General features: G+C 38.6%; 1 protein-coding gene across 2 annotated transcripts; it reads left to right on the top strand.

Annotated features, from left to right (window-relative positions):
* The first annotated feature begins 446 nt into the window (after window positions 1-446).
* Window positions 447-26,207, top strand: RFT1 (RFT1 homolog). 2 transcript variants are annotated; one of them, XM_063121170.1, is made up of 13 exons: window positions 447-656; window positions 7,740-7,825; window positions 9,234-9,350; window positions 10,418-10,607; window positions 11,457-11,558; window positions 13,128-13,262; window positions 16,304-16,382; window positions 18,040-18,090; window positions 18,617-18,747; window positions 19,471-19,615; window positions 21,096-21,201; window positions 23,090-23,339; window positions 25,314-26,207. In XM_063121170.1, the coding sequence occupies exons 1-13, from the start codon at window positions 594-596 to the stop codon at window positions 25,479-25,481; spliced, it is 1,623 nt and encodes a 540-aa protein (XP_062977240.1). In that variant the 5' UTR covers window positions 447-593; the 3' UTR covers window positions 25,482-26,207. The 2 variants fall into 2 exon arrangements, with proteins under 2 accessions (XP_062977240.1, XP_062977241.1); XM_063121171.1 differs by lacking the exon at window positions 447-656 and having other exon boundaries at window positions 7,739-7,820.
* Window positions 26,208-26,411: the final 204 nt, after the last annotated feature.

Here is a 26,411-nt window from a genome sequence, read left to right as displayed (position 1 = left end):
CACCTACAAAGCACAAAACTCAGTCGGGCACGCAAAACGGTTCAAATCCTTGTGTAATCAGACTTCAGCTGTACTTCTGAATTTATTAAGGGTATTTGGAACAAATCCAGTTGCGACGAGGCAAAGAAACACTGTCCTGTCCGCACCCCCCGCTCGGCAACACCTTACAAGGTGGAACCAGGCGAGCTTGCTTACGGCGGTCCTGGGCCTTCAACAAGCTCGTCCGCAGTTTTGCTGCGAAAGGCTGTTCTCACATTCCCCAGGCGCGAGTGGAGGAAGCGGGGAGAGGATCTGGCCTCGCCCCGGCAAGGCTGTACAACCTGCCGACGAGAACAAGCGGCACTGCTGGTGGGGAAGGCCGCCACCTTCTTTTCCTCCTCCCGCTGACGAGATCCGAGCGCGCCTGGGAGGAGGAGGAGGAGCCATTTTCTGCTTTGCCTCTTGAGGAAGTAATGCTGGCCGGGAGGGAAAAAAGAACAGAGGAAAAGGGGATGAGGCTGGTGGAAGGGCAGGGAGCGCATTCTTCGCATGGACTGGAGAGCTGAGGCGGTGGAGTATCTTTCTCTGGCGGGGAGCGGAAGGCGGCGGAAAAGATGGGCTCCCAGGACGTGCTCAGGGAGACCACCCAACTGGCCTCCTCCAGCGCCCTTTTGCAGGTATCCGCCGGTACAAGGATGGAATGAATGGAGGCGAGGCGAGCACAGCAGTAGCCTTCTTCCCCTGCGTGACTGCCGATAGTTCTGGTTGGCTCGTTTCCCAAAAAAGGCGATGGGCAGGACAAGCCTGTAGCACCACTTTCTCTTCGCCGGAGGAGCCTAAGGCTGCAAGCCTATGCCTCTTTAGAGTCCTACAACTCCCAGCATTCCTCAGCCTGGCTTGGGAATGCTGGGAGTTGTAGGTTTCCCCCTCCCCGCCCTGTCTAAACATGCATAGGATTGTGCCTTGAATGCCGTTTCTCTACAATTACAGCAACAGAAAATGAGGTTCCCTTGCAATGTAAGAGGGGTTGCGTCCTGAAACAGATGCTGAGTGTTTTGGTACAGGACAGGAGGCTGTTAATCCGCTGTATCTACTTTCAGTTTCATCACAAAATTGCGATGGAGCATTACACACAGGAGTTTATTCTTTCTTGTTTTTCTGCTACCTAAGCTCTAGGAGCTTTTCTCCACAATGCATTTTTGGGGGCTTGTCATTTTCTACTCATTCGTGGGTTCAGCTTTGCTTTTGTTTTTAAACAGTGCTTTGGGTAAGCATTTGTAGAGCAATGAAAATGTATTGTTTTTGAAAGCAAAAGAAAACACTTTTTTCATTTGTGTGTTTGTACTATTCTTCTATAGCACAGTGCCACATGGAGGTTATGTAGCAGAAAAGAACACTCTTTGTGTAGTGCTGGGATTTCAATTCCATGATGAAAGTGAAAGTAGATTCAGGCTATTTACAGCCTCTTGTGTTGAAATGTCCTAAATGGCACTGTGATATAGTGGAATACCACAATTATAGAATTGGAAAAAGCATGTTCTTTAGCTTTAACAAATAATAGTGCATTTTCCCTGCTCCCCAAAACTCTCTGAAAGTGCTCTTTAAAAATAGAAGTGAAACTAGAGGGCCACAATGTCATTTAAAACAACCATGAGTAAGGAATGACAAGCACACAATAAATACCAAATGTAGAAAAGTACTAAAAAATAAAATAAGCAAGAAATAAAAATTCCACACTTCATTCCTTGCTAAAGTGGGACGTTTTGGAACACACATTACTGCTTTGATTGGAGGCTGGGTTCTGTGTCTGTTTGGCATGCATGTGCTTCTTCCTCATGTTGTTGTGGTAGTATGGACACTGCATGAACAAACTTGTCTGAAACAACCCCAAAGGCTACTTCGCACATCTCAGAAATGTATAACTGCAGGGTGGATTGCTTTAAATCAAGGTAATTAAATTAAGTTATATTGGCAAGATATAAATCTGATTTAAATAACTTATTTAAATGAAGTTTCTCATTGATACAGCTTCATATATTTTCTAAACAGTGATGCAAGTTTGACCACTAAACCATGTTAATTTACTACAATATATTACTTACACTGTTACCTCATTCTTATAACCAGGTTTTGCATCTCTTTTTTTGCATTGCATTGCATGCATTTTGTTTCTTTTACCTATAAAGGCAACATCTTTAAAATACTCTGTAGAACAGGTGGGGAACCTGTGTCTGATTTAGACTCAAATTCCCATTAGCCTCAGCTAGCATGGCCAACTGTCAGGGGCAATTGGAGTTGTAGTCTAACATCATCTGGAGGACCACGTGTTTCCTCCCCTGCCATATAGGGTATTTCTTAAGGCCAATAGCTATGGCAGTGGGTGAGGTTAAGTATAGGAATAAAGGAACCTGCACGCTATGTAATTTTGTCTTCTCCTTTTCAGGGTTGCCCCTTTCTGCTTCATTCTTTGCTCAGAAAACAAAGCAGTGAACAAAAATGAAATGTTGATGACTGACAGTAGAAGTAAAGTCTGATAGTTACTTGGCAGAGTGCAAATTTTCATATTTTATAAATTTTCAGAGTGGTTCTATTACATAGAAAAACTAACTTGATGTATCTAGTAGAAGGATTGATCCAGTTTAGATATTAACTTACTGTTCAGATTATTTAATTTTAACCTAGTTATTTGAGGAATTGGAGATTTACAGTTTTTCTAAGGAAAATTATTAAAAATCTAATTAAAAAATGCTTTCCACGTATTGTCATAGCTGATGATTGCAGAAGTGTTGTAAAAATAATAATACCCTATTTGGCAGAGGTGGAGAAACTGGCCAGCTTAATTGTTCGACTAAAACTCCCATGACCATTGGCCATGTTAACTGGGGCTGATGGGGGTTTGAGTTTGCAAACTGATTTCATGGCCACTTGTGGCTTCACAATATAGACATAATGATCTATGCGTGGGTTTTGTGTGATCTACTTCACGTGTATTCACAGGCTAGTTCTATCTGTATTGTCCTTCTGCCAGCAGGCTAAAACATTTTTATTCAGACGTGCTTTTGGTGTCTAAGGATGCAGTCCTATGCATGTTTAGAGAGGGGAAAAAGTCCTTCAACTCCCAGCATCCTTCCAGTCAACCATGCTGGTTGGGACATGCTGGGAATTGTAGGGCATTTTCCCCTCCCATCTTAACATGCATAGAATTGTCCCCCTCAGATGATTTGTTTCTGAAGCAGGTTTTAATCTGGTGGGTATTGTTATATCTTATTTATTAGATTTATCTTTGTTGGATGGATTTTAATGTTATGTTGTTATTATTATTATTATTATTATTATTATTATTATTTATTTATTTATTTATTTATATAGCACCATCAATGTACATGGTGCTGTACAGATAACACAGTAAATAGCAAGACCCTGCCGCATAGGCTTACAATCTAATAAGTTGTAGTAAACAATAAAGAGGGAAGGAGAATGCAAACAGGCACAGGGAAGTGTAAACAGGCACCGGGTAGGGTGAGGCTAACAGTATAGAGTCAGAACAAACTCAATATTTGAAGGCTATAGGGAAAAGAAAAGTTTTTAGCTGCGTTTTAAAAGCAGTGATTGAGTTTGTAGTTCTCAAGTGTTCTGGAAGAGCGTTCCAGGCGTAAGGGGCAGCAGAAGAAAAAGGACGAAGCCGAGTAAGGGAAGTGGAGGTCCTTGGGCAGGCGAGAAGCATGGCATCAGAGGAGCGGAGAGCCCGAGCGGGGCGATAGTGTGAGATGAGAGAGGAGAGATAGGCAGGAGCTAGACCGTGAAGAGCTTTGAAGGTCAGCAGGAGAAGTTTATATTGGATTCTGGAGTGAATTGGAAGCCAATGAAGAGATTTCAGAAGTGGAGTGACATATTATCTGTATCTGATTGTTACAGATAATATAAATTTATATCCTGAGAAAATAAACTTTTCTCAGGATATAAATTTAACAAATAAATAAATTTCTGAAGTCTCTTTTGCAATAATACTTTCTCTCAGAAATGTATACTTTATGGAGTGGTCCTTCTAAGCATCAACTTCCCAGGATTTCCTAGTAATACACAGCATTTAGTTATAGAAAGTAATTCACAAATCTCTTGTGAATCCATGTGGATTCAGTTAATTGCATCAAGCAATTTGGGGCTCATGGTAGAATAGGCAAGGCTGTATCCAGGGGATGGGAGTGCATGGAAAAGAACTATTTACCTACTACATACCTTTTAGGTATCTTCCTCACTGGATCTAGGGTTTTCATACACATCTGTCGCTGTGTTTTGCTTTCTGAATCTCTCAGCATAAATAAGTAGATCATTTATTTAGTCCTGGTTTTCTTTCAGGGCTAGTCGAGTGGCTATCATTTTGGAACCCAGTGTTAATCCTACTTAGACTAGACCCATTGAAATGAATGAGACTTAAGTTAGTCATGACTAACTTCATTTCATTGGATCTACTCTAAGTACAACTAACATTGGATACTATTCCAGGAGTGCAGTTAGGAACAGAGCTAGAGAGGAAAGGACGGAATCTCCCCTTCCTGTGGGCTGTGCCTGTCAGCCCCAAAGAAAATCGGCCCACATGCTTACTATTAATTTAAAAATGTACACATTCGGTGTGCTTTGAGTGTTGTGTTCAGTGTCACATCTAGTTTGGTTCTGAGAGAAATGGGCATAGGATTGGCATTGCTTTGTAAACCGCCCAGAGAGTTTCGGCTATGGGGCGGTATATAAATAAATAAATAAGGCTGGTTTCCCATATTCAGAATGGGTGTATTCAAGAGAAAAGGGAACTAATTTCCCTGAGGCAATTTCTGCTGTGCTGCTGACTTTAGTGGGAAGCTACTATGTAGAAGGATCCAATGAACATCAGTGGGACTATAATGGAGACATAAAAACATAAGGAGAGCCATGCTGAATCAGACCATGGGTCCATCTAGCCCAGCACTCTGTTCCCGCAGTGGCTAACCAGCTGACGACCAGGGACCTACAAGCAGGACATGGTGCGACAGCACCCTCCCACCCATGTTCCCCGGAAACTGGTGTATACAGGCTTACTGCCTGTGATACTGCAGGTTGCATATAGCCATCATGATTAGTAGCCAGTGATAGCCTTCTCCTTCAGGAATTTATCCAACCCCCTTTTCAACCTATTGAAATTGCTGGCCATCACCACATCTTGTGGTAGTGAATTCCATAGTTTAACTATGTGCTGTGTAAAGAAGCACTGCCTTTTATCTGTCCTGAATCTCCTGCCAATCAGCTTTATGGGTTTTAGTATTTTGTTGGAGGGGGATTATTTATTTATTTATTTATTTATTGCATTTCTATACCGCCCAATAGCCGGTATATGCTCACTATACACATTCTCCATACTATGCATAATTTTGTACACCTCTATCAGGTCTCTCCTTACCTTCCTTTTTTCCAAGCTAAATAATCCCACTTGTTGTAACCTTCCCTCATAGTGAAGATGCGCCAGACCCTTGATCATTTTAGTTGCCCTTTTCTGCACGTTTTTTTCAGCTGTACGATAATCTTTTTTTAGGTGTGGTGACCAGAACTGTACACCGATTCCAAGTGTGGCTGCTCCATAGATTTGTAAAAGGGCAGTATGATAATGGCAGTTTTATTCTCAATTCCTTTTCTAATAATGCCTAACATGAGTTTGCCATCTTTACAGTGGCTGCACACTGGGTTGACATTTTCAATGATCTGTACACCATAACCCCAAGATCTTTTTCTTGGTCGGTAACCACCAGCTCAGATTGCATCAGGTTATACTTGAAGCTGGGATTTTTTGTCTCAACGTGCATCACTTTACAGTTACTTACATTGAACTGCATTTGCCATTTGGATACCCACTCTCCCAGTTTAGAGAGATCCTTTTGGAGCTCCTCACAATCCCTCTTTGTTTTAACCACCTTAAATAATTTGGAGTCATTGGCAAACTTGGCCACTTTACTGCTCACTTCTAATTCTAGATCATTTACAAACAAGTTGAAAAGAATTGGTCCCAGTAAGATTCATGTTGGACCCCACTATTTACTTCCCTCTATCAGGGGAATTTACCAATGGAGAAAAGAAAATCAGTAGGTAATCCTGCAAATATTTGCAGATTAGCTAAAACAATGGTATCAAAGGAAGGGCATTGTTTGATAGTCAGCTGTGTGGCAATTAAACTAGGGGTCAATAGAATTGAACTAAAATTGTATCATGATACTTCATTATATAAAGACAGAAAAGTAAGCACAAGGACACAATTATAGTGTAGAATAATATAAAACCTTTAGTAATGATAATCTTTTTGTCACTATTTTCCATGCTGCTAAGAACCTGCTGTACTATTCTAGATATTCCTCTTTTAAATGCCTGTGATCATATTAACTCATAAGATCTGCTTTATTTTTAGAATGAAAGTTAGCAGTATTATCATATTAGAGTTCCTTCCAAGCATTCAGAGAGCATCACACATTATTTTACCAATTTGTATTCTCATTATTTTACTAATTTAATTCTCTAATTATTCTCATACTGCTAATTAGGTCTGAGGGTGAAAAAATAGTGGCTTTCATTTCTAGCAGCCAGATGGTACGTAAGTTTATTAGGAAGTAAGTTCCATTCTGTTCAATAAAGCTTACTCCCACATAAGTGTGCATAGGATTCTTAGGGTGCAATCGTATATATGTTTAGAAAGAAAAAAGTCCCCCAGCTCCCAGCATCCCCCAGCCAGCCATAGGGTTGTACCCTAAATCATCAGAGCATATACAAAATCTTAATGCACTTATCATTAATGTCCTTGTTTATCTATATAGATTCAACATACTGACTGGGTTCAGACAATACTATAACCAGCAGTGGTATTAACAGTCAAGAGTTGGTTATTTAACCAACTGTGGATTATCATGTTGTGTGGTAGGAGTTTTTAAACAAACGGTTAGTTATTTGGCCGTAATAACCCACTCAAAGAACCAACACTGTGCAGAGTTGGCTATTTGAATCACCATTAGTTATTGTGTTATGTGGTGGGCACTGTTAGTTATTTTGTCAGCCACTGGGTCATAAGGCAAGAGTGGGCAAAGCAGCAGCTGCTGCTCTAGCCCAGCCGGCAGAATAGATTTTTAGCAACAATGTCTGATGGGATACTTGCAAGAGGACTGAGAGTGGGGGAGAGAGGGTAGAGGATGAGTGAGTCAACTTAGCGTGGACTAATAGCCAACTCAACGTTGGTCCTAATCTACACCATGGTTGATTATTATCATGTTGTATGGGGAGTACCCCCTAGAAAAAAACCTGTGGAGTTGTTTATTACCCCACCATTGACTATTGTGTTGTTTGAATGCAGCCACTGTTCCACCACATCACCATGGCTTGGTGATTGTTAGTATTGTGCTTTCTAGCTAGATAGATCTGTTTATCTCAAGAAATCCAAATTAAGGTGGACTCTTTAGCCAACCACGTTTTTGACAATCTGTCTAAACATGCATAGGATTGTGCCCTTACTGAGTTTGTGGCAGAGGTGAGATTTGTATTCAGGTTTTTTATATCATCCAACTCACACTATGAACAAATAATAGTAAATTCCTATATGAGTCTATTCAGAAGCAAGTCCCATTAAGTTCAGTGGATCATGCTCCTGGGTAAGGGGACATAGGTTTGCAGTGTTGAGCTACTACTTGAGCTCTGACTTTGCTTACGGTTTGCAAGTTGCTATTGATTTATTTCTTCTTTCGCTCTTTATTTTACAGATACTGTTCCGGCTAATTACCTTTGGGTTAAATGCTTTTACTCTACGATACGTATCAAAGGAAATCATTGGCCTCGTAAATGTAAGGTAATAAATGATAATCAGTTCCTTTTAAAAGTATGAATGATTAATGTTTCCAAATTAAGGTAGTTTTGTGTTGTATTATGTTTTATTTCTTTGTAAGCCTGGGCAATGAAAAAGGAAATTACTCCACTTAACTTCACTGCTTCTTGGTAGGATGTTGCGAGGAGACATATCAAACTGTTTAGTTGAATACATGTGTGCAGTGTCGTCTAAATGCAAATTTGAACTTGTGATTCAGTTTTTTGGACAAATGAATTTCTCCCCTGAATTATATAAATACCTAGTTGCTATTGAGAATGTGGTGTTTATGTAGTAATTTCTGATTTTAACAGATATTCAAGGTCTATAGCTAAATGTTGTTGCACATTAAAAAATAAATTAGGCTTACTTGTATGCTGTGTGCATAAGCATTTGCCCCTGCCTTCTCCCAACAATCAGAAACCCTGAAATGCCCAAAGAGGAATTCCCAGATCTGTGGTACTATACATCTACAGCAGAGATATATACTGTAGCTGGATGCATATCTTCTGTGAAGTGAACTATGGATACTTGTGTGCAATTTCTTTCTACCGATGATTGCTTCAAAGCAAAATTGCTCCTCTTAAAAGAAACTGAACAGTCCACTGAAAGGAATTAAACTTTGCCATAGGTTTAAAAAAAATCTTAAGATGATAGAATGCACTATTTATTTACTCTATTTTATGATTTAATTGGTATATTTGTTGGTTTTAACTCTTATTGTTATCTGGGCAGCTTACAATGGCCTGGTTCAGACAACATGCTAAACCATGCTGCTTAACCAGAAAATGGTTAAGGGAATGCATTAAGGTGCATTCCCTTAACCATTTTGTGGTTAAGCAGCATGGTTTAGCATGTTGTCTGAACCAGGCCATTGTAAGCAGTCCAGATAACACTTTGTTATTAGGGAGCCTAAAATTGAAAGTAAAGCTGCAAACCTATGAACACATATCTGGGAGTAAGTGCCATTGAACTAAATGGGATTTGCTTCTGAGTAGAAATGTAATAATGCATTGTAAGTAAATATTTCTAGACCTTCTTTGTCTATAAAATAGATTAATGGGTTACAATTGCACATAAAATGGTAAAACATGCAACACTGTGAGAGAGTAGTTTGTTCTTATGCTAGAGTGTATTCCAGGTTACCTTTTGTTTTGTGTCATTTATTAGTATATTTAGCATATTTATCACTTGATGTTCTGTGGCTGATAGCATTCCTGATCCCCAACATTGTGATAGCAAATTTTATACGATAAGCAAGTTTTGGACTGTTTGGTTAATCAATCTCCTCTGCTGTGTTTTGTTGGAAGCTGTTACGATATTGCCTCATCCACAGTTACCTTGTGCTGATGATACTCTTTTTCTTTTTTTAAAAAACCAAAAACCCGCACAGGCTGATGCTGCTTTACTCTACAGTTGTTTTCTTAGCCAGAGAGGCGTTCCGCAGAGCTTGTCTGAGTGGAAGCGCAAGGAGAAATTGGAGCAAAACGTTTAATCTTTTGTGGCTAATGTAAGTGTAAATGACATAGTGGAATGTTTAGATTTTAAAAGTAAGCTCTCTCTATTGCCTCTTTTCCCAGTTGTCTCAGTACAGAGATAAAATTGAAATATCACTATCCTAATTAGCTCTCCTAGCAAGGGTTTCCACCTGTCAGTTCAGATATCATGCTTGCCAAAGCAGATGAAGAGGATATAGCAGGTGCAGGTGCTGCTTCTGTTCCTCCTCCTTCTCCCACTCTGCTGGCCCCTTTGTACCTTCTCTTCCACCTGCTCCAGGAAGCTTTAGATTTGTTCTACCACTGGCAGTAGAGTTATAAAGTGGGAAGTGTGTCGGCTGTATTGGTTCATTCTGCTTCATAGCCTTTAAAGGGAAGCTACGACATTTGGATTGACAGGTGGCAATCCTAGTTTCAGCATGCAGCAGCACGTTTTATATAATCCTGTGAAGGCAACTTCAAAGGCTTTAAACTATATGTTTAATCTCTGAGTTTTGCTTGTACTTTTGAAAAGCTAGAACATTCTCTTCTTTCAAGTTGTGACTAAGTCAAAGGGCAGGTAGTTTAGTATGTGGCTCAGTTAAGGTAGGATGTGAGAGATTCTTAAATAACTCAGTACCTACCTGAACCGCAAAAGACATATTTAAGCTTATCTGCAGTGCTACACTTCTAGGGATTAATTTAGTTTCATGTGAATCTAATGCATATATTAACTGCCACACCTCCCTGAAGCACAGCTGGGCCTTGATGTAGCTCTTGAGTGAGTGGGCAAAAAGCAGTCCTAGACTGAAGTGGGGGATGGGGTGTCAGATTGAAAAGTGTAGGAAGCAAATATGTATATAGAGACTGGTGATGCATCCCATAGAATAGTGTAGTTAATTCAGAAGTACCCTGTACATATATGTGTGTGGAAAACAAATGCATATATTTTTAAATTTTATCTGGATTCCTGTATTGCAAAAAACAAAACAAACTAAAAACTTTGAATTATTATTATTATTATTATTAATCCACTTTTGAAGATTCCAGAAAAAGGGACAAAATGTGAAACTGCCTAAGGTTTTGTCTTTCCAACTCATAGAGTCCCCTTGGGTGTGTGTTGGTCTGTATTCCTGGGCTGGGTATGGCTGGATATACTTCAAATTCCTGATGAAAAGGCTGTTCCTCACTACAACTTTGGAGTAGTTGCCTTTGGTCTTTCTGCTGTGATTGAACTCCTAGGCGAACCTTTTTGGGTTTTAGCCCAAGTACACTTATTTGTAAGGCTAAAGGTTAGTAAAATATATGCAAAAAGTGTTATTCTTGTTTGTTTTCTCATCAGTATAAACAACTTATTTATGGACTGATGAATGAAGTGGTAAATAACTTAAAACGACAAAACCTGATTTTTATTTTTTAAAGGAGCCATTTTCATTCTGAATTCCGGATACTATGATGTTCAACAACAAAAGCATTCTTATTTGACTTTATATAGTAATATAGAGTAATGATTTAATGTTAGCATTAGATTGGATCCCACGGACACAGCAGGAATCTATGCCAGGATAGGATCTGGCGTAAGTCATTTCCCTCCCATTGATTCAAGGGAAGGAACTGAAGAAAATGAGGATTGCTCTCCCGCCTTCCCACACCATTTCCCCTGTTTTTCTCTCCTTCCCCTCCCAAGATGGTGATGGCTTGGATTCAGGAGAGCTACTGCTGGCAAACCGGGGTAGAGCTTGGGCTCGGGGCATTCCCAGCGATAGGATGGCTTGGCCCATTGGTTATGCTTTAGTCCCACTGAAATCAATGGGGCTTAAGTAAATTGTGACTAAAGTCCCATTTATTTCAATGGGACCAAAGTGTGACTAACTTAGTCTGGATCCATTCCTTTTTTAAAACACATAATTAAGAATATGTGAACACAAGCTGTAGAAATTTTTAGCCTACAAGCAGAAATTGTCCTCTTTTCATAGTTGCCTCATTTGCAGGAGCCATTCATGGTGACTCACTGTTACACATTCTTAGGCATGTCTGAAAGACTGCATGTGAGAATCACAGGATTTTTAATAGGCTACATAAGAATTGCCATTAGGAATACAGTGTATATGCTTAACACGGTCTTTGTCTATTCTTTGCAGGTTATTGCTGAAAGTCTCTCAATCATTTGCAAATGCTTTTTGACAGTTGTTCTAGTAATTCTGTATCCTCATTGGGGGCTCTACATATTTTCTTTGGCCCAGGTACAATTTCATACCTGTCTTATTGTTTGTTTGATTTGGCAGAAGAATTTCAGTGGAATAATTTGACATTAGTTTGTTACAGCTACCAAACTTTGCTCTTATCTACCAACAACTGAAGGTGACAATTCCTTGAAGTCCACACTGGTCTTCCTCTGTCCCAGTTCTAGCCTAGCCTAATATACCTTTCAGTTTGGCCACAAAGCCAGTTATCTGCCATACGTAGATGCACTTGAACCTTTTTCAACTAAGTGTGTAGGATAAATTATTTTTCTGTAGATTAACTTGCAATATATCATCTTTTTCTAGATGTATTTGCAAGGCACACACTGTGCTTGATTAACTTTGGTACTGAACTTTGTTGTCATAGAATCATAGAATAGTAGAGTTGGAAGGGGCCTATAAGGCCATCGAGTCCAACCCCCCCCCCACACACACTCAGTGCAGGAATCCACCTTAAAGCATCCCTGACAGATGGTTGTCTAGCTGCCTCTGCCTCTAGTGTGGGAGAGCCCACAACCTCCCTAGGTAACTAGTTTCGATTCCTTTAATTTTTGTGAACCACCCAGAGAGCTTTGACTAGTGGACAGTATGGAAATGAAATACAATAAACAAACAAACAAAATAACTGGCAATAGGAGGTGTCATCAGTCATATCATTTAATTAAACTTCTCCCTCTTAATGAGAAGATCTCATATTTCATATATGATGTTATAAATAGCATGTATGGTTCTTCGGCAGATAACTTGAAGGATTGTCGAATTTCAATTCAAGATGTAAAGAAAACAGTATCTTGGACATCTAGGCTGCAATGCTATGCCCACTTACTTGGGAGTAAACCCCATTGAACTCAGTGAGGCACATGTAGGTTTGCACTGTTAATGTAACCTTTTCCTAAGGGAAGAAGGCTGACTTCTGTCTGGTCCAGTGAGTGTCCTCACAAAAACTGATCTGGAAGGGATAAGGAAGGAACATATAATAAAACCACTGAAAATCCCCATGTGTTTTTTTGGAAGCCTGACTCTCATTTTGAGACTTTTAAATAAAGTTTTAATCAAACAGAAGAGATGCTTTAATTTGGATTAGCCAGAAAGATAAAAGTCGAAAGAATGAACTGGAATGATAATGCATAAGCTTATCATCATTTTAACTTATGCATTAATACATCTTCGTGATGAGAGTAGAGCACTTTGGCTTCTTAACACCTTCTTGTAATGTAATGCTTTAGTGCAGCCTTCTCCAACCTGGTGCTTTCCGGATATTTGGAATACCCCTCCCATCAGCCTTGACCATCAACCATGCTGATGGGAGTTGTACTCCTAAACTTAATGAAGGAGCCAGGTTGGGGGAAGCCATTTTAATGCAGAGGTGGTGGGACAGCCCCTATTGGAGTACATGGCACTCGCTTAAAGGTGCAGCCACATGTGTGCTGTTTGTGATGTCATGAGGCCCCAAGTGGGCCTGGGTACTTGGCATTTGAATATTACTGGTGCTCTAATAGAAATGTTCAAATGGAAATGTTGCTGCAATAATCTGTAGGCTACGTAACTAATGAGAATTTGTTCTTGCAGCTTTTATATACCAGTGTTCTGGTATTGTGCTACATTATGTATTTCATGAAGTTTTTGGGTTCTCCTGAAGCAACCAAAAAATCATTTCCAGTTACTCAAATGATATCTATTTTACCCAATTTTGTACAAGATGAGGTGAGTAAAATAGTTTTAAAACCAAGTAGCCATAATTTTGGCACAAAAAAAAAATCCTATTCGTGCACAGCCAAATTATCCCTAGTGTCTTTATAGTGAAAATGTTTTGTGGCCATGTTGTCATTTTTCAAATCTCTTCGTATTTTTTTAAACATATATTTTCTGAAAAAAATAAACATTGAATACTTATGCTTCCATGGATACAATTTTATTATATAGTAACTGTATTTATAACTTTGATATCCAATATAGAAAAATACATAACTGAATAAGATTTCATATCTCAAATAGTTTATTATATATAGAAACAAATCTATTCACTGGCTTTCTTGTGGTACCTATTATTCCGATGGTTAATGAGGGGTAGAGAAGGCTTGCTGTAAAAATCCTGGGTTGTATCCAGCATTAGGCTAGTGAAAAACATATAAGAAGTGGTATTCCTATAGTGGTTGTGCAAGCATGAGCTGGCCTATCCCAACCTGATGTCATCCAGATGTTTTGGACAATCACTCCCAGTGTTCCTGACCATTGGCCATGCTGGCTAGGGTTGATCGGAGTTGGTCCAAAACAGCTGGAGGACTCCAGGTTGGGGAAGGCTGAATGAAACCTAGAGCAAGCAGAATTAGGCCTCAGCTATACCAGGGTTTTTTACCATGATGATCTCGCGATTTTATGATTGCAAGATCGTCGCACTGGTCTACACGTGGCACGTGACATCGCGGCCACCATTTTGTTTGTTTTAAAGAAGAAGGAGCGCTTGTGTGCAGAAGGTAAGTCTTTTTTATTTTAAATTAATTTCCCCCACTCCTCCACCCTACCCCCAATGGGCGCAGAGCTCCTGAAGAGTTCTGCACCCCATGCACGGGTCCTGGCTCCTTGCGAAGAACTGCAACACCTGTACTCATGTTCTGCGGTCTTGGGATCAGCCTGAGACCATGGAAAAAGCGGGCTCGAAGGGGAGGGCAAGATCCTGGGGCAAGGGAGGGATCATCCTTCCCTGCTCCCGGGATCCCCTAAGCAATGGCCGTAGTTGGGTTTGATACTTGCTTAATGATGAAAAAGGTTTTCTGCAAACTGTAGAAGCTTTGCACTAGTGGAATGACACCACTGGATACAATCCTATGTTGTTCAGCAATTACTGATCCTCTTTCTTTGCCATCCCCCATACTGTATATAGCTTTTAAAAATGTGGAATTTTGTGAACAGCATAGCCAAATATTGCATGCAATACATTTGGCAGACTCCACCACAAGATTTGTACTAATTGGCATTTTCACTACATGTAGGGAAAGAACAATCCTCTATTTGGCATTTGTAACTGTTATTGTGCTTTTTTAAAAAAAACAAAAACATTGTTTCACTAATTAAGTGTTGAAGAACATGTAGTTGTAGTTTTAAATGCTTGCCCTTGAATGTTGAACATAAAGAAGTTGTTTCATGTTCCCCAGCTGTTTCTTTACCTGTATCTTGCTGCCATTTTATTACATGCAGTCTAATTTCTTCTAATATATTCTATAATTTGCATTATTCCTACAAGTTAATGTGAAAATATTTCATTATTCCACAAGTTAAAGCAAAAACATTTCTAATTAGCTAATGCTCTGGCTGATCTAAGAATATTTTATGAAACATATTTTTTAGTGGTTGGTTACTATAAGACAAAAATGCATTCTTATCTACAAAGGAGTTTAACAGACTTCTAAGCTTAAATTAATAATTCAGCTATAAAATATACCATACAGTTATTTTGATCCTGAATCCTTCCCAATATTTGAGTTATACAGTGTCATGTAAATTTATAAAAGATGACTTGAAATAATTGAAGGTGATCACTTATCTGGTGCATAATATTTTAAATAAACTGAAGAATAGAGATTAAATTTAAACTTAGTTAAGAAACCCATACATGAAATGAACTGGTCCGATATTTCAGTCTATACACAATGATATACACAACGATGTGTATATCATTGAATACACAAAGTAAACAATCCTTTTGACTTTAATGAAACTTGACATTGCTCAACTTTGAAACCTTTCAGAAAAGAAAAGCATGAGACATAATTAACTATGGTAAACTAACCTTATTAAGTAAAAATATTGTTTCAGCCAGTTTTATATTTGAATGTTACCTGGTAGATTTCTGTTTATATAACCAAAATTTTATATTCAGAGATTATTGTATCTTTCCTCTATGAAATTACTTTTGCTCATAGCTTAACCTAGCTAAGGTCACAATCCTACACATGTTTTGACAGAAAAAATATCCTACAATTCCCAGCATGCACCAGCCAGCCACATTGGGAATTGTATGATTTTTTCCTGTCTAAACATGCATAGGATTGCACCCTAAATCTTGCTTATTGAGAACTGTATTATAGAGAAGTATTAAATCTCTGAACTTTATTTGATTTGTAATAAACAGTAATTTACTTTAATATGAAAAGGCATATATTGCTTTCAATGGCAATGATTTGTAGCCATTTAGGTTGTATTGCTGGAAATTGTAACAAATAATTTACTTGTGAAGAAAACTAATAGTGTAGTAGCAATAATATTAGAAGGAATTTCCATGATTCTGGCTTGAAAGGATGGCTCGTACAGGTTAACAGTCTGTATGAGAACCCTCCTGATCACTAGAGAAAAGATGAGAGGGAAGGCATGAGACGACGAATGAAGAGACGAGGAGGCCTTAAAAGGTGTACTTAACAGTTTATTAGAACACAGTAGCTGGGTTCACACATCACGCTAACCCACGGTTGTAATTGCTGTGATTATGGCAACACCAAAAAGTGTTGCTTTGGTCTCAGAAATCACAGGAGGAGTGTGAAGCCCTAGCTCATACAATGCACTCTCAACATAATCCCTATAACTGGAGTTGGTTGACAGATATCTTGTCAAGGCTGTTCACCTGTGTGAACCAGCCACAAACAGTATTATATGCTTCTCATACACAATGTACATGTTACATTGATAATTTTACTTAGGAGTTTTAATTCCTTAAACACCCCTCAGTAATTGTACAACTATTTTACTTTCAGGAATTTGTTGACTGGAAGGAAGCTAGATTAACTTGGAGTTTCTTTAAGCAGTCGTTCCTGAAACAAGTATTAACAGAAGGTGAGTGTGATACTTTCTTCATCTTGAATTCTACCCTCTCCTCGCCAGTTGATAGCAACAAGAAAAATGCCCATAGCTGCTAATTTTGCAGTTTCCAGAATTGTTTGTTGGTATAACAGGTTCGGCTAAACAGTAGTGGGAAGTATGCTATTTCCTTTTGGAATGAAAGATGCTAATCTTGTTGGTGAGTCCATTAGGATGTAAAAGGTGTAAACTAGAAATGCCATTAATGGAAGGGCTCGTTCGGTTCACAAGAAGCACTGGTATTTAGTGGAGGCTCCCCACTGGAAAAAAGTGGGTGGGAGGCCATCTTGCGGATTCCCCCTGCCTCCTGCATCACCTCAGCCATCCAGAGCAGCTTTTCAAGAGGTGCAGGGAGAAGGAGGAATCACAAAGATTGCCTCCTTGCTCCCTTTCTCCACTGTGAGAAGAACTCTGCTAAACACTTATCTAGATCCAACCCAAAATGCTTAGAGAAAGGTGGTCTAATGAAACCTCGTAATAGGTAGCATATATTTATTTTGGGATTTTTCCCCAGCCGTTCTAAAAGTGTAGTTATTCATGAATTAATCCTAAAATGTAAGCTAATATATATATATGTTTTATTTTCACTTATGAATCATCAACTATCCACTACATGCATATCAGAATCCTATAATTATATAGAAATGGTTATATGTTATGTCTATAACGAGACACATCTCTTATGTACCTGCCCGGACCACAAGATCATCCACAGGGGTCCTTATCTGTGAGCCCCTGCCAAAGGAAGTGAGGCAGGTGGCTACTAGGAGGAGGGCTTTCTCCGCTGTGGCACCCCGGCTGTGGAATGAGCTCCCCAGAGAGGTTTGCTTGGCGCCTACGCTGTATTCCTTCCGTCCCCAGCTGAAGACCTTTTTATTTTCTCAATATTTTAACACCTAATTTAACTTAAATTTAAACTTTTCTGTTTTAATTCCGTATTTTAACCTATATCAATTTCTGCTGTGTGGTTTTATCCTGGTTGTGCTTTTTATATTGTATTTTGTATTTGTGTTTTTAGACTGTTGGTTGTTGTACATTTCATGGTTTTAATTTTTGTGAACCACCCAGATTGCTTCGGCTATTGGGCGGTATAAAAATGTAACAAATAAATAAGTAAGTATGGACTCAGATTAGTACAACTGAACTTGTAAGTTTTGAAAGAGTATATTTTAGCAGCTCATAAATATCATCTTTGTATCGTGTGAAACAAAGTCAATTGTGTGTACAATAGTCTATTGGAATGAGCCCTAAAAATAATATCATTTATTAAGCTAACAATAATAAATACCAATCTTAAAATAATATTTGCCAGTTGTCTCCAAAAGATCTGCTTCCCCTTCCCATAGTACCCCCTCCATGCATCTGTTTCCTGAGCAGTCCCAGTACCACAGCTTCAAAGCTTCTATTATTAAAGCCGTTTTATTATTCAGTTTGTTTAGATTTTACCTTCCACATTCTTTTGCCCTTCTTACGCAGTTAATAATAAGTTTGCAAATATTGACACTGAATAGTAATGGATGGGTCTGTTATCTCACATGTTCAGGATAACAGTTTTAAGGCCTCTCATTGCACAGGCACTTGCAAGTATAATTGAAAGGGAAATGAAGGCTAATGTTCAGCTTTGCTTTTATAGGTGAGAGATATGTGATGACTTTCCTGAATGTGTTAAATTTTGGAGACCAGGGTAAGCGTGACATTTTTTTTACAAAAAAGTTTATGTGGCCTTATTTGTTCTTGAAACGAGAAGACGGATGCATATTAAAAATTAACTGAAATCTAAAAGCAGCCTAAAAAAGTATTGATTTGAGTTGATTTGTGAAGATCATCAATACGAAACTAGAATTTTGATCATTTCAGGCTGATTCAGAGAAGGTTATTTGGTTTGTTTGCTTCCAAACAGTAGCCGAGCTGCTTGTGATATAAGACAGTGAGATGTTAAAAATGGTATCTAAGTTGTTATTTTTATTACAGTTTCAAGCATACCTTAATTTCTATTTTTGGTGTGTAGTAAAACATTAAGGGAGCAATCCTATCTTAATAATATTAAGATGTCCAAGCAGCAAATATACATTACACTAGTATCCATCCATCTTCAAAAAGATATATAGTCTCCAGTGCTTATTCTACTGTCCTTAGAAGTCATTTAACTTTTTAATTTTTAAGCTATAATGAAAAAAACTTATCTGTATTTTTCTTGTTTATTTATAAAGGTGTTTATGATATAGTGAATAACCTCGGTTCTCTGACGGCTAGATTTATATTTTTGCCTATAGAAGAGAGTTTTTATGTTTACTTTGCTAAGGTTCTGGAACGAGGGAAGGATATCAAGTTGCAAAAACAGGTAAATTTAGCCTTATTATGCAGTACATCCCTTACATACGTTTAAAGTAATTAGGAGAAAAAAGAAAGTTAGATTCACTGCGCAAGTGTAATGAACTATGACAAGTAAATGACAACGATCCAATTCACATGATCAAAACAAGCCAGTGTGGCATAATTAAGCCACGGTCACTTGTTTTAATCATCGGTGCATGCAGGGTGCCATTTCCCTAATTAGCTGCCTGCATGTGGCTTGTCATGTCATCTGAACACTTGGCGGGGTGGCTTGTTTGAGGGGGAAGCAACCCACAAGTAACCCATTGGCTGTTGAAGAGTTAAGTATTAAATTACAGTAACGTCTTGTATTTTAAGAGTGCATTGATTTGTTGCAGAGTTCAAAAATAATGCATATAATGTTGTGTAGGTTACCAGGAGCTTTGAGTGTTCTTGTTTTCCTCTTATATATTTGAAGCTAGTTCAATTAATATGTTTACTTTGACATAGCAGATTTAGCAGAAGGGATTTGTGCAGATTAATTAAGTTATGTCTCTAACTTTCAGCACATTCAATATATTCATACTTCTAGACACAATTCAGCTATGTTTAATTATTATAACTTGCCTGTAACTAGCACAGTAAAAATAGTGGGCTGTAAATTCTAATTATTGTGCATATAAATTTGACATAGTAATCTAGGTTATGTTGATTTGTTCCATCTATTAAATTAATGCGATTCTTTTTTTAGGATGAGATCTCCATGGCAGCAGCTGTATTAGAATCACTGTTGAAACTAGTGCTTCTGATTGGCCTAACTATTACAGTTTTTGGTTATGCCTATTCCCAGTTGGCGCTGGATCTTTATGGTGGTTCAATGCTCAGTGTGGGATCAGGTAACTTTGGTTGTCTTTCTGAAAATTAGCTTGATAGATATCAAATTATTTTGTGAAAGGCTCCTCAGTTTCTTTTTTTTTATGTGAAAATATCATATCAACATGGAAAAGCTGATCCCTTCAAATTGCCCAGATTCAGTTCAGAAATATTATTTTTCTTTGTGTTTTAGAAAATGTCATATAGTTGTATGTTATGGAGGGATGGTGATGATGGGTCCAGCTCATGTTTGGGTATGTTGCTTTTAAGTACTGATGAAAGAAATACCACATTTTTTAATAGTAGTCTTTGTTATTCTGTTCTTGGTACTAAACCCTCTTGAAGATACGAATTATTACAGTACTGGGATATATCCAAAAATAGTGGCAGGTTCAAAACGTAGATCCCACATGGCCACAACTGATATGATCAGTTAGACTCCTCGGGCAGAATCCCAACAGGGCGCTTGCGCCCCCACCGATTCCTTTCCGCCCCGACGATTCCCTTCTGCGAGCCCTGGTGCCCTCTGATTGCATTGCGCAAGCAGGACCTGCCACTGATGCAAAGGAGATTAAGTGCTTCCTTGGGGAAGCCCCTTATGCGAATGCCACTGACCTCTATCTCCTTCTAGAAACAAATGCTTCCGCTGGTTTTGGATTGCCCCAGAAGTGCTTCATCGCTCTTGTGCAAGCAGTGGAGGCTGCTTGCGCAATGAGCTGGATGGAAGAGAATCAGGGGGACATAAGCTGCCTGTTGGATCCTGCTCCTTATTAGCGAGTCCTGATGGACACAGGACAAGAGGAACAATAAGCAGTCTTACTAGGAACTCTTTGCTACAGTTTTCCCATTCTGAAAGGCCATTTAAAAAAATAGTATACCCGATTTACTAATACAGCTTGGTTCTATGCATGTTTACTAGGAGGCATGTGCCACTAAATGCAATAAAATCGTGGCCTTAATAAAATAGAGGTAGTTGCTGCTTATCTATTTCCATAGTGCTGTACTACTAATAAATTGTAAAACCACAAAGCTCAAACTGCATGCCAGGAATCCTAAGGAGCACCATACAATAGAAGATTAACATTACGGGATGTCTTCCAAATAACATCATTTTTGAGGAATCAATTTTATCTGTTTTTAAGAGAGCTTTGGGAGTAGGGAATTCCCAGATACTTGCAGTTCCAGAAGAACTTATTTTATTGTTAAGCATACCATGCCTTTTTTGCCAACCTTGTTTGGCTCCTTATAATTCCCTAACCCATCTTGAACTACTAATCAGTCCTTCTGTGTCTCATATTGGGGGTGCTTTGAAGCGTAGCAGTGACCGTACTGTATATTTTACTGCTTAACTACCAGTAGGATTTTTTTCTCAATAGCACAGACTGTAAATTGATAGTGTGCCATGGTGTTATAATTTATTAATATTCTTATTTGCATTAGTGTTCCGTGCTCAATAATGAGAGGTTTCATTTTATTCATCTACTTGTCACAATATTTTCTCAGGTCCAAGTCTTCTGCGTTGCTATAGTTTATATGTCTTGCTGCTTGCGGTTAATGGGGTAACAGAATGTTTTACATTTGCTTCGATGTGTAAAGAAGAAGTGGACAGGTAGGTCTAAAAGGCCACAATAAATGATACTGTAATTTTTCTTTGATTCTCACCATGTTATGTGCGATGTTGTATGAGAAAGAGAATTCACATGAATAAGATATTCAGATATTAGTGGGGATTCCTCACAGTAGTGATTATACTTTCAAACATAGGATTTGTGAAGTGGCATTCAGTCACATTCTGAGGGATGTTAAAATGCCAGGTCCTGATGGATATACAGCAGGTTGGTGGTATAAGGAATTTAATGATGTTCTCAAGCTACGCACTGACCTTGATTCTGGGTAGCTTGGCCTCTGCCAGCCGTGACCCAAAAGCACAGAGACATGCACTGCATTCTCCCAGGGGTCTCTACAATACACAAGTCCTCTCTGTGTGCACACCACGTGCATTGTAAGGATTTTCTTCAGTGCACCTGCTCTCTTTGCAGGGTCTAATGTCATTTGTCCCTTTGGATGGCTGTATCCCACTTGTTAGGGGACCACTTGTGCTACAGCAGGTGATCATCTGAAACTTGTCTTTATAGGAATCTTATACTCCTGATAACAAATGTTAAACTTTATGTTGCTTTGAGCTTTTGAGACACAGATTTAGGAGAATACGGTGTGCTCTCCCAGCTGCTGTCACTGTGGAATTGAGAGAGATCCTTTTTCATTATTTCATCTTACCCTTGCTTTTTGCCAAGTATAATGCAACTTTAACGCTGTAGTTTTGTAAGGTGTGATTAACTGGAAACTCTCAGCACCAGTAAAGGTATCAACTAGTGCAAAGGTGGGGAACCTGTGACCTTCCAGATGTTGGTTTCCACTTCCCACCTGCCCCAGCCAGCATGGCCAATGGTCAGGAATGCTGGGAGTTGTAGTGCCCAGAGAGCTTTGTCTATGGGGCGGTATATAAATGTAATAAATCAAATCAAATCAGTACCTAAAGGTCACAGGTTCCAGTGGAAGATGGCAGCCTTTAAGATGCTCATTAAAAGCATTTTAGCCTAAGTTCAGTATAATGTTGTATAAATCCTCCTTTTCATGAGGATTATTAGCTCACATTTCCTGTAGAGGCGTGTCTTTATGAACTAGCGAAGCTTTCTTGATACAGTATGATTATGAGATACAAACTCTTTTGAAAGAAAATTCTCACAGTGGTCATTGGAATTGGTTCCCCCCCTCCAATGGCTTCTTAGCCCTTGGGGAAGTTGTTGTTGTTAGAAGGCAGGAGAGTCCCATTGGATCAGACAAAGGTCTCCTTAGTCCTGCATCCTGTTTCCCACAATCACCCTCACCTGCTGTTTGTTCCTCAGACGACATGCTGCCTCTGATCCTGGAAGTAAGATGAAGATCTCATTACCAGTTGTCATTGATAGTCCTAACCTCCATGGATTTGTCTAATCCATGAGAGGTTTCCACCCTTAAACGCAGCTGAGAAATAATTTTAAATAGAATCTCCCTTTAAAGTGGTCCAAATTGGTAGCTATCACCACATCATGAAGAAGGTAATTCCATGATTTAAGTCATTTTCTGAGTATATGTTAGGACCTTGGCTGTGGTTATCCATTGAGTTAATGGCTGGGGAGAAATTCAGATTGGGAATTTGTGTTTTAGGGCTCAATCCTATGCATGTTTAGATATTTATAAACAAGTCCTATAACTGCCACCATGCCTCATTCAACCATTGGGAATGCTGGGAGTTGTACAACTGTTTTTATGTGTAAACATGCATAGGATTGCACCATTAGCTTCTAATAATTTGGATTTACACATACAAAACCAGCCATGGTTCATTAGTTCTATTACTATTAAAAATAATTTATCTTCCTTCCACTTCATCTTAGAAAGTAAATTCTAAATTTACTGAATCGGTATAACGTGTTTCCTTTTCTTTGTCTTTTTAGGTACAATTTTGTCATGCTTGCTTTGTCTTTTGTATTTTTGTGTATGTCCTACTTCTTGACCTATTGGCAAGGCAGCATAGGATTTATCCTTGCAAACTGCTTCAACATGGGCATTCGAATAACACACAGCATCCACTACATCTACAGATATTTTGGAGAAAGCCCTTATAGACCTTTAAATGGCCTGCTTATTTCGCCGTTGCTGATTGTTGTTTATGTCATCAGTGGAGTGACCACTGGTGTTTCAGAGGTGAGTAATGCTCCTTCTCTTCAGACTTTGCTTTCACACTGTTGGAATAGATGACAGTTCATTGTTTTATTAGACACTAGCTGATATGCCCAGCATTGCTCAGGTCCGTGAATAGTGTTTATAACATAAAGCAATTTTCAATATCTCCCGCTGAAGAAATATTGTTTATGGAATCCTGAAGGAATAATAGCAATTTGTACTGGTCATGACCCCGAGTCATAGTTTGGTGGCAAGAGAAGACTCTTGGGAGATCCACCCAAGGCATGCTGGGAGTTGTAGGCATAGGCCTTGGATTTTTATTAAATTCTTTAAAAATACTTAAAATCCAAAATTTAATGTTTTTAGATTTTTTCTGATCCATGTACTCGAAGATCTGTCTGGGTGAACAGCATTAAGGTAGTACCATATGTGGAAGTGGGTAAACATTTCAGGACATATGTAACACACACATACTTTCCGCTTTTTTGGTAGAGATATCAGTTTAAAAGGGGGAAAGCCAAGTAGGTTAAGGGAGCAATTCAATGTCCTCTAGATAGCATCTGGGGGGATGTAGAATTTTTCGGTTTTCTGAGCTCATAGTGCTCTGAGCTCAAAGCCAGGAAACTGCACTTCCTCCCTCCCTCTTGCAGCTAGCGCGGAAAGAAACGTGGTGGCTGCCTCTCCGTGCTCATAAAACTGAGCGTGGAGAGGGTGAAAAGGGAGCGTTCCCAGAGGGGGAGAAGGGGAGGATTTCGCAGAAGACCATTCCCTATCTGCTCTACATTGTATACTCGTAACTACCCGGGTTCAGGGGCTAATGAATAACCAGGGCGCAACCCATAGGATTGTGCTCTAAGTTTTTATAGCCTACAAATTTAAAATGTGGCTATGTGGTATATGTGGGCATGTTGATGCCAATAAATGTAGATAAAATATTTAGTTATTCAATCTAGTTAAAAAACATATATATATTTATATGTTTTATATATAGTTAAACATCTATTTAAAACATATATAAGAGAGATAAAACCAGTAGAATACAATGTTGTGGTGTTATAAAAACCTATCCATACCAAACGTGTTTTGATATGTTTTTCGGTTGGCAAGGGACTGCAGTGGTCCTAAAAGTAGATACCAATTTTAAAAGATAAAATAAGCTAAAAAGTGCACATGTAAAAAACCACATATTCACATACAAATACCAAGTAATAGCGAGATAGTTCATGATGCTGCCCAAACAGTCACTTTCCAGCTAACTGCACAGCCTATATACAGATTATATATCCACAAATAAATATATAGACATATATGGATGTAGTTATGAAATGTACTTAAACTTGTGGAAAAGTAACTTTTAAATTTTAACTTTTTAAATATCATTTGATCAAATGCATTTCTTATAGAAATGTGAAGCAATGAATAATAGAAAAACATCTCCAGTAGTATACAAATCTCTTACTCTTAAAATTGTTTGTTTTAAGCTATGTATATTTATTGTTATATATTGTATGGTTTTATCTGTACGCCACCCTGAGATCCTAGTGACATAGGGCAGGATACAAAAGTTTTAAATAAAATAAATAAAATAAAACTATTTAAAATATTTTGATCAAAGCTCTGTGCCTGACAGTCTGCTGTGCTTGTGAGATGCCCCAGTGTGCTCAGTGGTCTTCCCCAGCTCTTTTGATGTTATGGTTGTATAGGAGGAAAGGGTGGAAAAGTGTGAATGGATTGAATTGAGCTGCATTCTATCGAAACAAAAGATATTCTAGAATTGCCTTTAGGTTTTGAGTCTCAATCGGTTTCTCACCGTGTGATTCCAGCTATTTCTAACAGTATGGCGGTAGGCTTTGCAAGAATACAGTTAAGTAAAAAATGTATTAGCACAAAAGTGTTGTATATTCCCATGGAGAGAAGCATCAGATCCCTTTAACTTCTGAGCTGGTCCTTTAACCTTAACACAAAAATAGTAACTTCAGTTTGCTTTTTTTCTAGGTATTCCTGTGCTGTGATAAAGGATGGGTGGCAAGGTTAATTCACATTGCTGTGGGAGCACTATGCTTTATAGCAACACTTGCTACTATATTTTTCACAGAGGCCAGGCTGATCCATTTTGTTAGGACGCACATTTTGTCAAAATATTCCAAAGAAGCACTAAAGTGATAATGTGCAGACTCACTTCCGGGGACTTTGGTTTGCTACAGAAGATTTATATTTATGTGGAAAATGAATGTACAGGATAAAGATGTCTGATTCTAATATATATCTGATTCTGTCAGTGAAACATACATGGCTGGCAACAAGGTGATGTTTAGTTCAAATTAATTTAACCTGACAGGTTTGCTTCAAACTATAAATCTATGCCAGGGGCAAGCAACTTGGTAGATAGAAGGTTGTTTTGTAATTATCTCATAAACTGGAGGTTACTGCTGATTAATATATTGATGAAAATATTGTGCATAATCATCATGGGCACAAGCCAGTGGCTCATGAATATTGTACATTAAATCTTATATTGACCTGCAAAATATATATGAGACTAAAGATGCCCACCAGCTAATTGCTGACTAAAACTGACAGCCGATCAAATGCTTGCTCCCAAATTCACTTTCAAACCAAACAGATTTAGATAAGTAGTTTGTCAGAAATTTCTTACATCCAAACAAAATTGTGTGTTGAATTATGACTCATTTTGGAAGGGTTTCGCTGGACTGTCTTGTGTCTGAACCTTTTGGGTACATATTCGAAATTTGCTCTCTAAAATTCTTGCAGTCTAGACAACCTTCTCTGCCCCACCCCACACCTACGTAAAAGTACTTTTTGCATCACATACTGCAAGAGAGAAGTTCTTTATTGTGTTTTAGCAAATTGCCATTATACACAAACACAGAATAAAACACTATACAATTTAAAACTCCACCAACAAACCATTAAGAGTTGAATAGTTTTCCATACAGCTTTTAGACTTTGTGGAATGTATTTGTAGAGCATTGACAAGGAATATGGAAGTTCTAAAAGATACATACTTTTCAGCATCAGACAATAGGAAAGAAGCCTTAACAAGGGATGGCTTTCCCTTGAACGATCTTAACA

Source organism: Elgaria multicarinata, chromosome 3 (genome assembly GCF_023053635.1).
Source record: "Elgaria multicarinata webbii isolate HBS135686 ecotype San Diego chromosome 3, rElgMul1.1.pri, whole genome shotgun sequence".
In the NCBI taxonomy this organism is placed as follows: domain Eukaryota; kingdom Metazoa; phylum Chordata; class Lepidosauria; order Squamata; family Anguidae; genus Elgaria; species Elgaria multicarinata.
This window is presented reverse-complemented; position numbering and strand designations above follow the sequence as displayed.